The 13933-nt window shown below is 38.0% G+C and overlaps 1 protein-coding gene across 2 annotated transcripts in view; it reads left to right on the top strand.

Annotated features, from left to right (window-relative positions):
* GALNT3 (polypeptide N-acetylgalactosaminyltransferase 3) overlaps positions 1–13933 on the top strand; it is a 52009-nt gene that overhangs the window by 17751 nt on the left and 20325 nt on the right. For both annotated transcript variants that reach the window (XM_070357841.1, XM_070357838.1), the window contains exon 2: positions 10836–11458. In XM_070357841.1, coding sequence (XP_070213942.1) covers positions 10944–11458 — 515 coding nt within the window. In that variant the 5' untranslated portion in view covers positions 10836–10943. The remainder of the gene's footprint in view (positions 1–10835; positions 11459–13933) is intronic.

Genomic DNA, 13933 nt, shown 5'->3' with positions numbered 1-13933 from the left:
TCATGTCCCATCTGAATGCCCACCATAGAGCACCTATTTCTCTTAATAATGAAGTGGACAGAATTACACACTCTATGGATGCCAGTTAGCCTTTCTCCTGTCTCCCCCAGTGCATATGCAGAGGGCCCATGCATAGTAGCCATGGTGGCAGAAACTGAGGCTTTGTGGGCACAACATGGACTTCTTTCTAAAGTTGCCTGGCTAGTGCTATTGCTGTGCCGGGAGCCAGCACGGGAGTTCCCACCCATGACAAAGGTCATGCAGAGAGGATCTGACATGCAAAGGCGAATCAGAACTCAAGAGGCCCCCTGGACCTGCCCGAGCATTTACCCCAAAACCAAAATCTGTCTGTTTCACTATTTCACGACTTTCACCAACTCTTCTGACATTAATGGGGGGGCTATCCCCGACCACCTTTCTCTGTAAGAAAATCAACTTAAAACTCTAGGTAATAAGTCTCCTGGGCATAATAGGTGTGTTTCAATTCAAACCCCTCTGATGACTTTTTCTGGCCTGCCTGACAGGTTTGTTTGGACTCCTGCAGCTACGCATGTGATTGTTCACAGCCTCCCAACCACAAGATGCATGGGATGCTTAAGATATTCTAACAGTGCAGAGCTTCTCAGAGAGTTAAAATTGTTAGAATAGAACTAGTAGAGGATTTCTTTGTTGAGCTAATGCTTGCTGCCAAGTTTCCATATCCCTTACCTACTGTGTCCCTGGGAGTGTATTGATTAATATAGTTGGTGTATAGAAATGTAAGTAGTAGCTTTAATGTTTGTAACCTTGGACCCTTGATTTAATTCTTTTCTTGATATAGCCCACCACACTTTTGCCCTACAGGAATGCAATTTTATCTAATGCTTTCGGAGGGTGGCGCCTGACTTTAGAATAATCACCTTTAGAGAAAAACAAGTTTTCTGAAGAAAGGGTCATAAAATGTTAACAGGCCTCCTGGCCAGAAGATGATGTAAATCACCTAAAGCTTTTGCATATGATAAGTTTGCAGAAAAAAAGCTTGGCTTCGATAAGGATCAAGGACTGCTGACCTTGCATGACTTTACCGCCCCCGCCCCATTATCCTCTATGCACAACTTAAAGTATAAAAACTACTTTGGAAAATAAAGTGTGGGCCTTGCTCATCAGACTTGGTCTCCCCTTGTCGTTCTTTCTCTTTCCTTTTCCTTTTCATGCTGATCCCCTGAAGCGCAGGGGCCCTCTGTGTTCACTTTCCTGCCTGGGCTTCTAAGACCCACTCGAGAAGGTGCCTAAGGTGGGGCACCTTCCGCGATTTGAAAGGGCGCCTGAGGCCTACGTGAACAGAGTGAGTCCTGTGCTGGGGCTTTATTGGCTTTCTGCATAAACCAAGGAATATCAGCTTCTTTTCTCTCCTCTATTTTCCTAACTGCAAAATTCTTTCCTTATCTCTTTATCCTCTTAATCGAAGACGCAGTCCTCTGCTGAGTTCTTAGTCAATGAGAAATCAACATTGAGTGCCTAGGGGCACCAGCCAGCCACTGGGTGACAGGTTGATTATATCTGACTTTCCGTCATTGAGGGAGCAGAGATTTATCCTCATTAAAACAGACAAATATTCAGGATATGGATTTGTTTTATCTGCCAGCATTAACAGCACAGAAGGCTTGCAGACAGAGTTCACTCAGAATGAATAGTGGAAGAAGGAAGCCGTGAGTATCAGTTATGGTCTCCTGGCCAATGAGATAAATGAGGATCGCAGTAGCTTCGCACGCTTTTCCGTTGCCTTTTGTATGTATATGTGTATTTGTATCTGCTACCAGTTTTCTTCTTTCCTTCCCATTTTTTTTTCTAATATTACACCGGAAGTTGTTAAAAGTTAACGTTATAATTCAGTCTTTAGGTGACAGAATATTAGGTGGGACTGTGACAGAATTGGAGAAGTAATTCACATAGTCCTAACAGTGGATACAATGGCTGTTGGCACTCTGTGTCTCCCCATTTTGAGGTTTCCCCTTCACTTGTGAGAAGGGTGCATCTTGTTTGGTGGAATATAGTTATTTTGCTATTGGGATATACTTTTCAATAGCCCTACCATGAACACTGGGAACGCACAAGAGAGCTGGCTGTTCAACTTTTATCTCAGGCACTAGCTTGGAGCTACACTGGCCCAAGGTGCCCATGAAAGTTTTACAGTAGACTCCTGCCGAGGACAGCTTTTCAGCTCCATTGGCAGCCAGAAGTTTTCCTGAGCACCTAGCAAATTCCGGGGTTTGATACCTTACTAGGAATGACTTCTTTCAGGACCCCAGAGGGAGTGTCTCCACTAAGGCACCCCATGACTCACTATTAGGGAGCCAGTGCTCTCCCATCTCCATTAAGATCTCTGGATCTCAGCCCTTGTGATGGGATAGTTCTTGGGCCTTCAGCTCAGCTTAGGGGTAGTGGTTGCCCCTTACAATTCTTGTTAACTCCTACTAGCCAATTCTCTGTTACTCCAGTTCTCTCTTAATAATAGATTAACCTTTCCTTGTTCAAATCAGTATCTACTTTCTGTCTCCTTGCTAATCCCAAAGCCATCATCTGTGGTGGTTCACTAGCTAAGTCGTGTCCCACTTTTGCAACCGCATGGACTGTAGCCCACCAGACTCCTCTGTCCATGGGATTTCCCAGGCAAGAATAATGGAGTGAGTTGCCATTTCCTTCTCCAGGGGATCTTCCTGCCCCAGGGGTCGAACATGGGTCGCCTGCATTGCAGGCGGATTCTTATGCCATTTATCTTTCATGTGTTATGTGAAATTCATTCATAGGTGCAGGTGTGGCAGGAGGTAGTATTTGAGCCTCCCTCCCTACCTACCTGGTTACCCCCATGGGTAAGTGTAACTCCGTAATTACTTTTTTGTTCCAAACTATAAAGATAGGTTGGCTGGTCCACAAATCAAGATCTACAACCTTTCACCTAAGATACGTTAATGAGGGTGTTTATCTGACCAGATATGGTTTAGAAGTTGAATGTCTGACCACCCTCTTTTCCTTACTAAAGCCTATGCTTCACAGTCACTGGAAGTCAAACCTATCACTAGGCTTTTGCCTCAGCCTGAAGATACCTTGGTTCAGAAGCCATCCTACTTTATGACAAAAGTCATCCTACTTTATGACAGTTTCATGCATTTTGTTGTCTGCGGGTGGCATTTTCCAGTCACCCAGCACAATTTTACTTAGTGTTGAAGTGGGGTCTTTGGGGTTTGTCTGCTGTGTGTGGCTGTCTCAATGTAGTTTGCTTTGTTTTAGTGTCTGTCACTTGTCATACATCCGGAAGTTACTTCCTGCTCAGAATTGTTGACAAGGATGTGCATGTGGACTTAAACAATCAGAACTAAGAAACTATAAGTAGCAAATCATCATGAAATTTTATTCCACCAATAAAGACAAACAGAAATGACTTCCTATCACTCCTCTGTTCATTAACATTTTCAACAGCAGATGACAGGCACTTAAAATTTCTGCCCAAGACTTAAGTGAAAGTCGCTCAGTTGTTTCCGACTCTTTGCAGCCCCATGGACTATACAGTCCATGGATTTCTCCAGGCCAGAATGCTGGAGTGGGTAGCCGTTCCCTTCTCCAGGGGATCTTCCCAACCAGGAATTGAACCCAGGTCTCCCACATTGCACACGGATTCTAACTGAGCTATAAGGGATGCCCAAGAATATTGGAGTGGGCAGCCTATCACTTCTCCAGCAGATCTTCCCAACCCAGGAATAGAAGCGGGGTCTCCTGCATTTGCCAACTGAGCTATCAGGGCTTAAGGCTTTATTATCAGGGCAAGTTTTGTGTTTAAATTCAGTGAGGAAATCCAGATATGATGCACGGAAAAGCTCCAATGAGTATTAATTCACAATAGTGTACTTTTGCTAGTCTACAATCTAGGCTATGATTTGAAGATGTAGTTTTGTAATTTCTTGCTTTGTGTAGTTATTCTTAACTCTTTGTAGCATGCTTTAACTCAAGTTGTAAGCAAGTTTCGTATACCAATTAGGCTTTGTGCCAGCTAAGTTCAACTGAAACCAGACCTTGAATCCCTAAAATTGTAAAGGTTTATTGTGACAAATACAGAAACAAGATATGGAAAGAACCACTGTTTGCTTATTTTATTAAATGTTACTCTTATGTACAGTTATGAAGTTCTGCATTGCACTGCTTTAGAAGATTGTTTTACTTGAAATTTTAAAATGAAACTAATGACTAATATTCTTGCAATGTATGCTTTTTCACCTGGAGGGACAATAATGACTATAATGATGGATCTTATTTTGATATTTTCCCATCTGAATCTGCACTTAAACAACAGCCCCAGATGATTTATTGTCACGTTATAGTTGAAGCCATGGTCTAAATACTTGGAAGCACAACTTTGTAGTTAGATGATTTTAACTTATGAGATTTTGTTTTCTTTTCTGTTCAGATGGAAGCATATTTTTACTCTTGAGAAAAATTCATTGATTTTAAGCCAGTCTCACAAACTGTTAGAATTGTGAATATTATTTTAACCTTTCAAAGTATCATTTATAGGTATCTTTATTTATTATTAATACCTTTTTATAATGTTTACATATATACTAAGATATAGATTAATTTTTTAAGAGCAGTACTTCTCTGAATTTTATTTTTTTTCTAACGTTAGACATTTGTAAGGATTTAGAATTTAGAAAATCTGAATTTTAATTACTTTTTTCTAGTTTTGAAAAACTATTTTATGGTATTCCCTTCTCTTCTGTGAATGTGATCTTTTATAATTAGCAAGTGACCATTTTGGATAGGTATGTTTAAAGATTTTAGAAAGAGAACAAGAACAAAGCCTTTGTCTGCTAATCATTTCTAATGTACAAATATCCTTAGCTTGCTGTTGTGCTGAGTTTTTGTTTTTAATTCTCAAACTTAATAATCCAATTGGAAGTTGTTTCTAGGAGAGATTTGTTTTGGTTCATTGGCTGTTTTTACACTGATCATCAAGGTTGGCAGGTAGTATGGTCTAAGAACATGGTATTATTCCCAGGAATAGGAATTAAGACCCCTCCCCCCCAGTTTCATCTTACCCATTAATTAGTTAGGATTGTGTCTTTTATTGTTCACAGTCTCAGTTTTTCCATCTTTATTATGGGAATAAAATATTATTTTAAAAATGGTTTTACAGCATCATAATTTGGAATATAACCTCAATGCCTCATTTATATCAGCAATTAATCCTTTAACCTTTTCAGGAAACTTTGGGTCATTCTTGCTTTGGATTTTATCTTATCTCTCTGTGTCAAAATACCTTGCTTAATTTATATCAAGAGTCTATTTTGAAAACCTGTCTTTGGAGTATTAGCAATTAATAATGTGGTTGTCTTTGGTTAGGTGCAGTCCCTTCCTTATCAGGTGCTAGTTTTGCCCAAAGTCTTGTTACCTAAGTGAGTGATTCTTAACCTTTGCTGCCTTTTAGAATTATCTGGAAAGTTTAAAATAACAACAAAAACAGGGCCTAGGCTCCACCACTAGAACAATAAAAAATTATATACTTTAAATATGTACAACATATTGTACATCGTGTACATTTCAATAAAGCTATAAAAAGTTCTTAAAAGTCTCTTTTTAATAATGCACAGTGATCCAAACAGCTAGAGTTCCTCTCCATAAAAGCCACAATGTCAAAAATAAATGAATAAATAATAAAAATAAGTAAAATAAAATCAGACTCTGTAGAGATGGGGCCTAAGGCACTGCAGTTTTAAAGAGCTTTCTGCTCACGTGTGTCCAGAGTTGAAAATCAGTGGTGGAGATGCTTCATGTCGAGTGTAATTTATCATTAATGGAAGCTTGATACTGTACATTAGCAGCAAAGAAGATCACAGTATACACAGTCCTGAGGGAACTATGTTGGAATCTTCAGCTGATCACCAATCGATAAAAAAAATCTATTCCCTTAGAAATAATCTGAGAAAAGCAAACCATCATCTTCCTACTTTAGTAGACTCTACCACTAAGCAGTCTCAGTTTCTTAACCCTCTGTTGTCAAAATCTACAGTCTCATCCTCCTCAATCTTTATTTCCAAAAATATGCTCTGAAAATAGTTTTTTCTTTAAAACTTCATTTGTCCAGAAAACCTCACTTGAGTTGTTAAGAGACTATTTGTAGTTTTTCCCCCTAGATTTTCCCCTTATTTCCTTACACTTATAACATCAATTCTTGACCCTAGCGGCCTTATTTCAGACAATTCAATGAAAATCTCAGGCTTTTACATCAGTTGGGGAAATGCTGCTGGAATGACCTTGGCCAAGCCACTTAATCTATTTGACTCTCAATGTTTGTCAGTGAAATGAAAGTATGTACACTCGGGTAGGAAGTGTCAAAGTATGTGGGACTTAACGTTTAACAAAAGCTATTTCTATTGTTTATGATAATAAATGAAATCTTGGTCTACTTTCATCCCTTCTCTAGTCAATGAACACTTATTGGGTACCCAATATGTCGCCAATATCGGGTAAGTGTCAGAAAAACAACCATGAGTAAAGGAGTAAATGCTTGTCCTTTATGTGCTTTTCTCGACTCTCCTAGTAGAGATATCCTATACTAAATCCTAACTGAGTGACTCCCTTGGGTAGATAAACATATGGACTGGAGAGGATTACTGCACTATTGATGAACTCCTCTAGTTTATAGTTTATCCTTAAAAAAGAACTCACTTCCAATGGCCTCAATAATTCTATCCTTTTTTCTAATTCCCCACCCTATCCACAGATACAACTTCTGGCATAAAATGTTTTAGAAAAACCATCACTATTATAGAAAGAGCTAATAATGTCATCTCCCTCTACTCTGTACTTTCCCAGGACTCTTTCTTGTTCTGCATTGTGTTAAAACGTTCTAAGGAATGAGACCAGCTCATTCCTTCTCAAATTCCTAATCGAGCCTACTCTGGCTATGGAAGAAATCTAGGATCACTCTGTAGCACTAGAGAAAGGGGTTTTTGGTGATTGTCTCAGACAGAAAGGAGGATGAACACAGGTTGATTTACATCTGTTGTCAAGCATGAACACTATGCCAGAAAACATGTTTATGGGTAGGATGGGGAATTAGAAGAATGGAACTAGTGAGGCCATTAGAAGAGAGAAGGGTGATCAGGTTGTATTTTGTAGGTTGGAGACCATTATCCTGTGAAAACTCAGTATTTTTTCTATCCTTATCTCCCTGGAACATCTTAGATCATTGTTGCCCTGTTGTTTGAATGTGTCCTAGATCCTAAGCCCAAAGATGTTAAGGGCTTGACTATAACTCAACCATTGGATTCTCTGTGAAAAGTTCATTTCTGATTTTGCACTGAAGTCCGTTAGACCAGGTCTCATGACATTTACTTTTAAAGATCAACCACTGTCAAACAATTAACATCTCTCAAGGGTAGTATGCAGATTGTATCCACTTGATTTGGACACATTATCTGTCAGTCTGTTCTCCCTTGTTTCTCCTTTTTTCATATTCCTTTGCTCTTTCCTTCCAGTTTCTCCTTTTCCTCCCCCAACCCTTCAGTTTAGTTCAGTCGCTCAGTCGTGTCCGACTCTTTGTGACCCCATGAACCACAACACGCCAGGCCTCCCTGTCCATCACCAACTCCCAGAGTCCACCCAAACCCATGTCCATTGAGTTGGTGATGCCATCCAACCATCTCATCCTCTGTCATCCCCTTCTCCTCCTGCCCTCAATCTTTCCCAGCATCAGGGTCTGTTCAAATGAGTCAACTCTTCACGTCAGGTGGCCAAAGTATTGGAGATTCAGCTTCAACATCAGTCCTGGGTGTTCATCTCCTTTAGGATGGACTGATTGGATCTCCTTGCAGTCCAAGGGACTCTCAAGAGTCTTCTCCAACACCACAGTTCAAAAGCATCAATTCTTCTGCGCTCAGCTTTCTTTATAGTCCAACTCTCACATCCATACATGACCACTGGAAAAACCATAGCCTTGACTAGACTGACCCTGTTGACAAAGTAATGTCTCTGCTTTTTAATATGCTGTCTAGGTTGGTCATAACTTTCCTTCCAAGGAGTAAACGTCTTTTAATTTCATGGCTGCAGTCACCATCTGCAGTGATTTTGGAGCCCAGAAAAATAAAGTCAGCCACTATTTCCACTGTTTCCCCCAACCCTTAAATGTAGCTTTTTCTCTGGCCTTCTTTATTTCACTATTGGTGAATTCTTTTGTAACACAAGACTGTCAAACGTTCATCTCTAGCATAGAGCTTTCCCTAATTTTCAGTCCTATATATCTTTTTCCCTGGAGAAGGAAATGGCAACCCTCTCCAGTATTCTTGACTGAAGAATCCCATGGTTAGGGGAGCCAGGCAGGCTACAGTCCACAGGGTCCCAAAGTAGGACACAACTTAGCAACTAAACCACCATATATCTTTTTACTCATGAGAACTCACCTTGGAAATCCTTCCAGCATCTCAAATTTGTCATGGCCAAAATGGAACATCCCATCTCCAATCTATCTTTCTTTCTATATTTCCTGCTTTTGTTATAGGCATCACTTTACCCATCCACCTCCTCTTTTTCCCTTTCGTTCACAAAGTCTTATTTGATCTCAATTCCTTGAGTCTCTTGAGTCAGCTCTCTTCATTCTTCCTGTTTCCTTCAATGATTTGGTACACATTACCTTTGCTGGTGCTGAGGAATTTGTGATTTTTCAAAAATATAAATATGATTATGGGCCTTCCTTAAAGTCATTCAGTACTTTCCATTCCATTCATTCAGGACAAAATTGGTAGAGTCCAAGTTTACTGTGTGAGCTGATCTTTAACTGACCTTCTGGCCTTACCTCCTGCCCTTTCCTGCTTGTGGCTTCCATTTCTGCTGTACTCAAGGACTGGTCACATCTTTTCTTGCTCTTAGGCCTTTGCCCCTCCATTCCCTGTCTCTCCTCTCTCTTTTGTCCACCAGCCTAAAAATTGCTTATGGCTGGATGATATCTCTGGGAAATTCTCCCTAACATTTCTCCTCATCTTCCACGTGCTTTCATAGTCTCCATCATATCACACTGCTTCAGTGCCTGTTGAAGTGCCATCATTCTTATTGGCCTCTGCTCCTTGAAGCTTACCTTTAAGGTATCTTTCCTTTCATAGCCGTAGCCCAGCACAACATTTGATAGAGTCAAAATGACATAACCACAATTGGGTGGTTCTGAAACTCCTTATATCTTAAAGTGATGTTAAAAGCTTAAGAGATCATTTTAATTTTTACATGATACCATTGAAGCAACCAAGCTGAGAAATATTGGAATCTCAGTTTTATTGGCAGTAAACATCATAACCCCCACTCCAGTACTCTTGCCTGGAAAACCCCATGGACCGACGAGCCTGGTAGGCTGCAGTCCATGGGGTCGCTGAGGGTAGGACACGACTGAGCGACTTCACTTTCACTTTTCACTTTCATGCATTGGAGAAGGAGATGGCAACCCACTCCAGTGTTCTTGCCTGGAGAATCCCAGGGATGGGGGAGCCTGGTGGGCTGCCGTCTATGGGATCACACAGAGTTGGACATGACTGAAGTGACTTAGCAGCAGCAGCAAACATCATAACTGAGGTATCTTTTGGATCCGAAGTGTCCATTCTATACTGAAAACATATAGAGCAGTCCAGTTAGAAACTATATCAAACTAAGTTTGCAGGTTCTGCCTATTTTCTTTATCCAACTTAAAATTTCTTGTTAAAGACTGGAAAATCCATCTTAGAACTTGGTTTTCTTATTTTAAATCTAGCGATAACTTTGGAAAAGAATTTAATTAAATAAAGTGCTAGCTTTTACTTCTATAAATGGCATTTTCCTTAAAATATGTTTAGGATTAGGGAGCACAGGCATTTTCCTTGCCCCTTTGCCCCTGCTAATTACTTGCTGACTATAATGGTGCATGGTGTATAATCACGTACTGAACCCTTCACATTACATTTTTTTAAGCATTGTGAAGAAAGTCCATCTTCACTGTGATTCAGGCTGTAGTCAATTTCTTCTATTACATTTTGTTTCTTCTGCTTCTGGTGGCCTGTATTAGAATTTGGTAAACATACTGCTTTGTTCTTAGGGTCATCTACAAGCAGGATTTTATCACACCAAATACTGGTTGTATAATTCAATGATCTCTATCGCCTCTTTAGAGACACTTCAAATGAAACTTACTGCCTTTTTTTTTTTTTGCTACTAGATTTTATGTTTGCGTGAGCTATGAAAATAGCCTTTATATAACATTATCTTAATTTTCCAGTCTTTATTGGTTATGTCAAATTCACAAGTACTATCAGGTGTGCAGATTTGGGGGGATGCCGGTTTACTTGGTGGTGAAGCTGCTTTATCATTTTAATTGATTTATATGAAGTTCAGATTGTTGATGAACTTCTTAAAAACCATGATTTTAGATGTGTCTCTGACAGTACCTGTCAGTGTACTTTTGTTTTCTTCTGGATTACCCCTTTCTTTACAATCAGTTTAATGAAGTCCTTTGGCCTCATGGTTATTGAACTAAAATTCTTTTTAAACTCAAAATATATTTATAAAACCTATGCATGTTATATGGTAGATAGTAGCCAGAGTTAACACATAATGTATTTTTTACTGGAGAGAAATCTCTAATATTTTATAAACCCAATAGATTATAGTTAACGATAGCAATTGTCTCCCAAAAGTGTAATTTTTTGAGGCCAAGATAGCTTTGACTGTTATTAACCATAAGAGTGTGTTGTTTACAGCTTTTGTTCAGTTGTTGTCTGAGTGAGTGAAGTGAACCATGCCTATAGGGATGAATAGCTACTAATACCATCTATCATTTCTGTTTACAGGGATTACAATTTAAGGAACCTTCTTGCCAGCAAATCTATGATAAAAAATATACATAACAGAGGAAACTGTAACTATTATTTGTCAAGTGACAAGCTTTTAATGTCAGAATGGCTCACCTAAAACGATTAGTAAAACTGCATCTTAAAAGACATTACCATAAAAAATTCTGGAAGCTTGGTGCAGTAGTTTTTTTCTTTATAATATTTTTGATTTTAATGCAAAGAGAAGTAAGTGTTCAGTATTCCAAAGAGGAATCAAGGATGGAAAGGAACATGAAAAACAAAAACAAGATGTTTGATTTAATGATAGAAGCTGTAAACAATATTAAAGATGCAATGCCAAAAATGCAAATAGGAGCACCTGTCAGGCAAAACATTGATGCTGGTGAGAGACCCTGTTTGCAAGGATATTATACAGCAGCAGAATTGAAACCTGTTCTTGACCGCCCACCTCAGGATTCTAACGCACCTGGTGCTTCTGGTAAAGCATTCAAAACAACCAATTTAAGTGCTGAAGAGCAGAAGGAAAAAGAACGTGGAGAAGCAAAACACTGTTTTAACGCTTTTGCAAGTGACAGGATTTCTTTACACCGAGATCTTGGACCAGACACTCGACCTCCTGAGTATGTTGAAGCATATTAATTGTTTAGTATTTATCTCGAGGGTTTGCCTGGAAGGGGCGTTAGTTAAGGTGATACTTGTTCTTTAGCCACTTTGAAGCAAAGAATTCGCAAATACCAATTGTTTAATCTGTTTCAGTGATTTTTTGCTTATTATTATTGAGGGTAGATTTCTGTATCTATGATTGGTGAGGCATTGCATATATGAAAAATTACCATCTTAGAAATTAGGAAACAGAATTCTAGATCTGACCTCTATAGAAACACAAGGAAATCCTTTATTCTTAAAAGCTTTAGTTTTCTCATCTATTAAGCAGGAAATATGGGGTGGATTTTATGGGAAATGTGGGAGGTGGAAGAGTTATTTCTGTTCTTCTCTGTGTTGCTATAGAATAGAAATATTAAAAATGTGCCAAGATTTTGGAGCTATTAGATAATGATACTTTATGAGCTAAATCCCCGACTCTGTGGCTACTTTTAGTGCTATAATTATATTTCAGAATGCCCTGTGTTTTGTAACCTTTCTTTTAAGAGCCAATATTGTCATAATTACTAATTCAACTGCAATTCTTTCTCTGGCATATTGTTGAACAAGTTCTTGTATTTATTGAGTTTTCTCCCTTTAGCTTCTGAAAGGCCAGAATTCCTTTTTATTGTTACTTTGTTTACATGTTTATCTCAAATATATTTTGCGTAACATTCTCCCACCCCAGATTCTTCTGTGCTGACTCTTTGTTCTTAGTTAACTGTTTTGTTATCTTTGAGGTAGTATTCAAATACTCTGTTTGGACTGAAATGGTGAAAACGAATTTCAGCACTTTCAGGCAATCTGTAGGTTTGTTAAAAGTACAAGCTAGACAAACTGTAAACAGTGCCTGCATATTTTGCTTTCTAGTTAAAAGAGAATTAAATTTATAAGTGTGGCTGAAGAAATGTACTTTGGTAGACTTAGGTCTATTGCTGTCTTCATATTTTTCTGGATCTGTTATCATGAATACCTGGTCCTACTATGAGTCCCTCAATACTGAAGCTGTGTAAATTAGATTTCTGTTGCTCTATTCTAATGCATATTATTCAGGGTTAAATTGCTTATTATTTTAAATGAATGTGTGAAAAAACAAATAAGTGGAAAATATTCTAGCTGTTCTAACAGGGCACCTAATAGTTCCTTTTTTATGCTGATAGGTTAAAATGCAGTATGGCACTTTACTGATTTTGGAAGAAGTGTTGATTGAAAAGTAATCCCCATCACAAATCAAGAAGCATGCTTTTTGTTCTTTGACATGACAAAATGAGCTTAAGATAAGCCTTTTCCCCAGTATAGCATTGAGAATCTATAGAAATATTCGATAATGTTAATCAATAAGTAAGTGCAAAATAGCTAAACAGACAAACTTTTTTTGGACAGTAATGCATACTTAGAACTGTGAAGGGTTGAAGATTTAATATTTCCATAGTTTTAACTTATATCAGCAATAAAAACATTTTCTGAAGAATTGCTAATCTTTTACATGCTCATTAGAAATATGGATCTTGTTTCTCCCAAAGCCAGATGGTCTTGTGCCTGATAACTTAAGCACATTTCTATATGCCAACTTTTTCAAATGGTTTGACTGGGAATCTGTAATTACTTTGGCAAGTCATTTTAATTTCACTACTTTAAATGACATGTGAAACAACTTTTAAAGCATAAATTGAGCATGCTAATTGTTTCAAAATAAATGAGGTTTATGAAATCATATTGTGAAATTTTATTATCATTTGCATTAACAATACTTTTACTTGATATTAGTACTTATCAGTTAGGTAAATAAACCCTAGTTTAAACTGAAAGTCTTATGAGATTAAAGAGATAACATTTCACTAGTGTGAATTTTTGTAGTTTCCTACTTTAAATCTTCAAAAACTTTTTATATTTCTTAACTAATACTATATTAGTTAGTCACATGGCAAATAAATATAGGGAATTTTTTTTTTTTTAATCTCAAAGCTTCCTCCCCCAAATGCTTATAAGACAAAAAATAAGGTTTTCTCTTTTCTTAAAAAAAATACTACAGTATGAAGTTTTTCATAATTTTTACTTATACTTTGTTGTTTTATAAAACTTCATGTATTAAAAATACAAACTTACATTTCGCTATTTGTTTCTGTGTGATTTTAACTCAAGGATAGATAAATTGGTTGGTTGTGTTTGGACTTTATTTTCATGAGTAGATGAGTAGTTTATCCAAAATTCACTTTAGAACAAGTCGTTTGTTTTCATCTACCAGTGCGGATGAATGCGATTATTTTCTTCTGGCTATACATATATGTCACACTTTAAAATCACGACAGTCCTAGAGAGCAAAATCACTTTCGTGCAGAACCTTCCTCCTCTTTTCCTACTCAGTGGTACTGACACCCTCTCAATAGTTTACCCCTAATCTAATTCCTTCATCACTACAAATATTTCAACCTAAAGATCTCTCAGAAAAGGAT

The sequence above is a fragment of the Bos mutus genome, chromosome 2, assembly GCF_027580195.1.
Source record: "Bos mutus isolate GX-2022 chromosome 2, NWIPB_WYAK_1.1, whole genome shotgun sequence".
Taxonomy (NCBI): Eukaryota; Metazoa; Chordata; class Mammalia; order Artiodactyla; family Bovidae; genus Bos; species Bos mutus.
The sequence above is the reverse complement of the archived record's forward strand: the minus strand, read 5'-3'. Positions and strand labels throughout refer to the sequence as shown.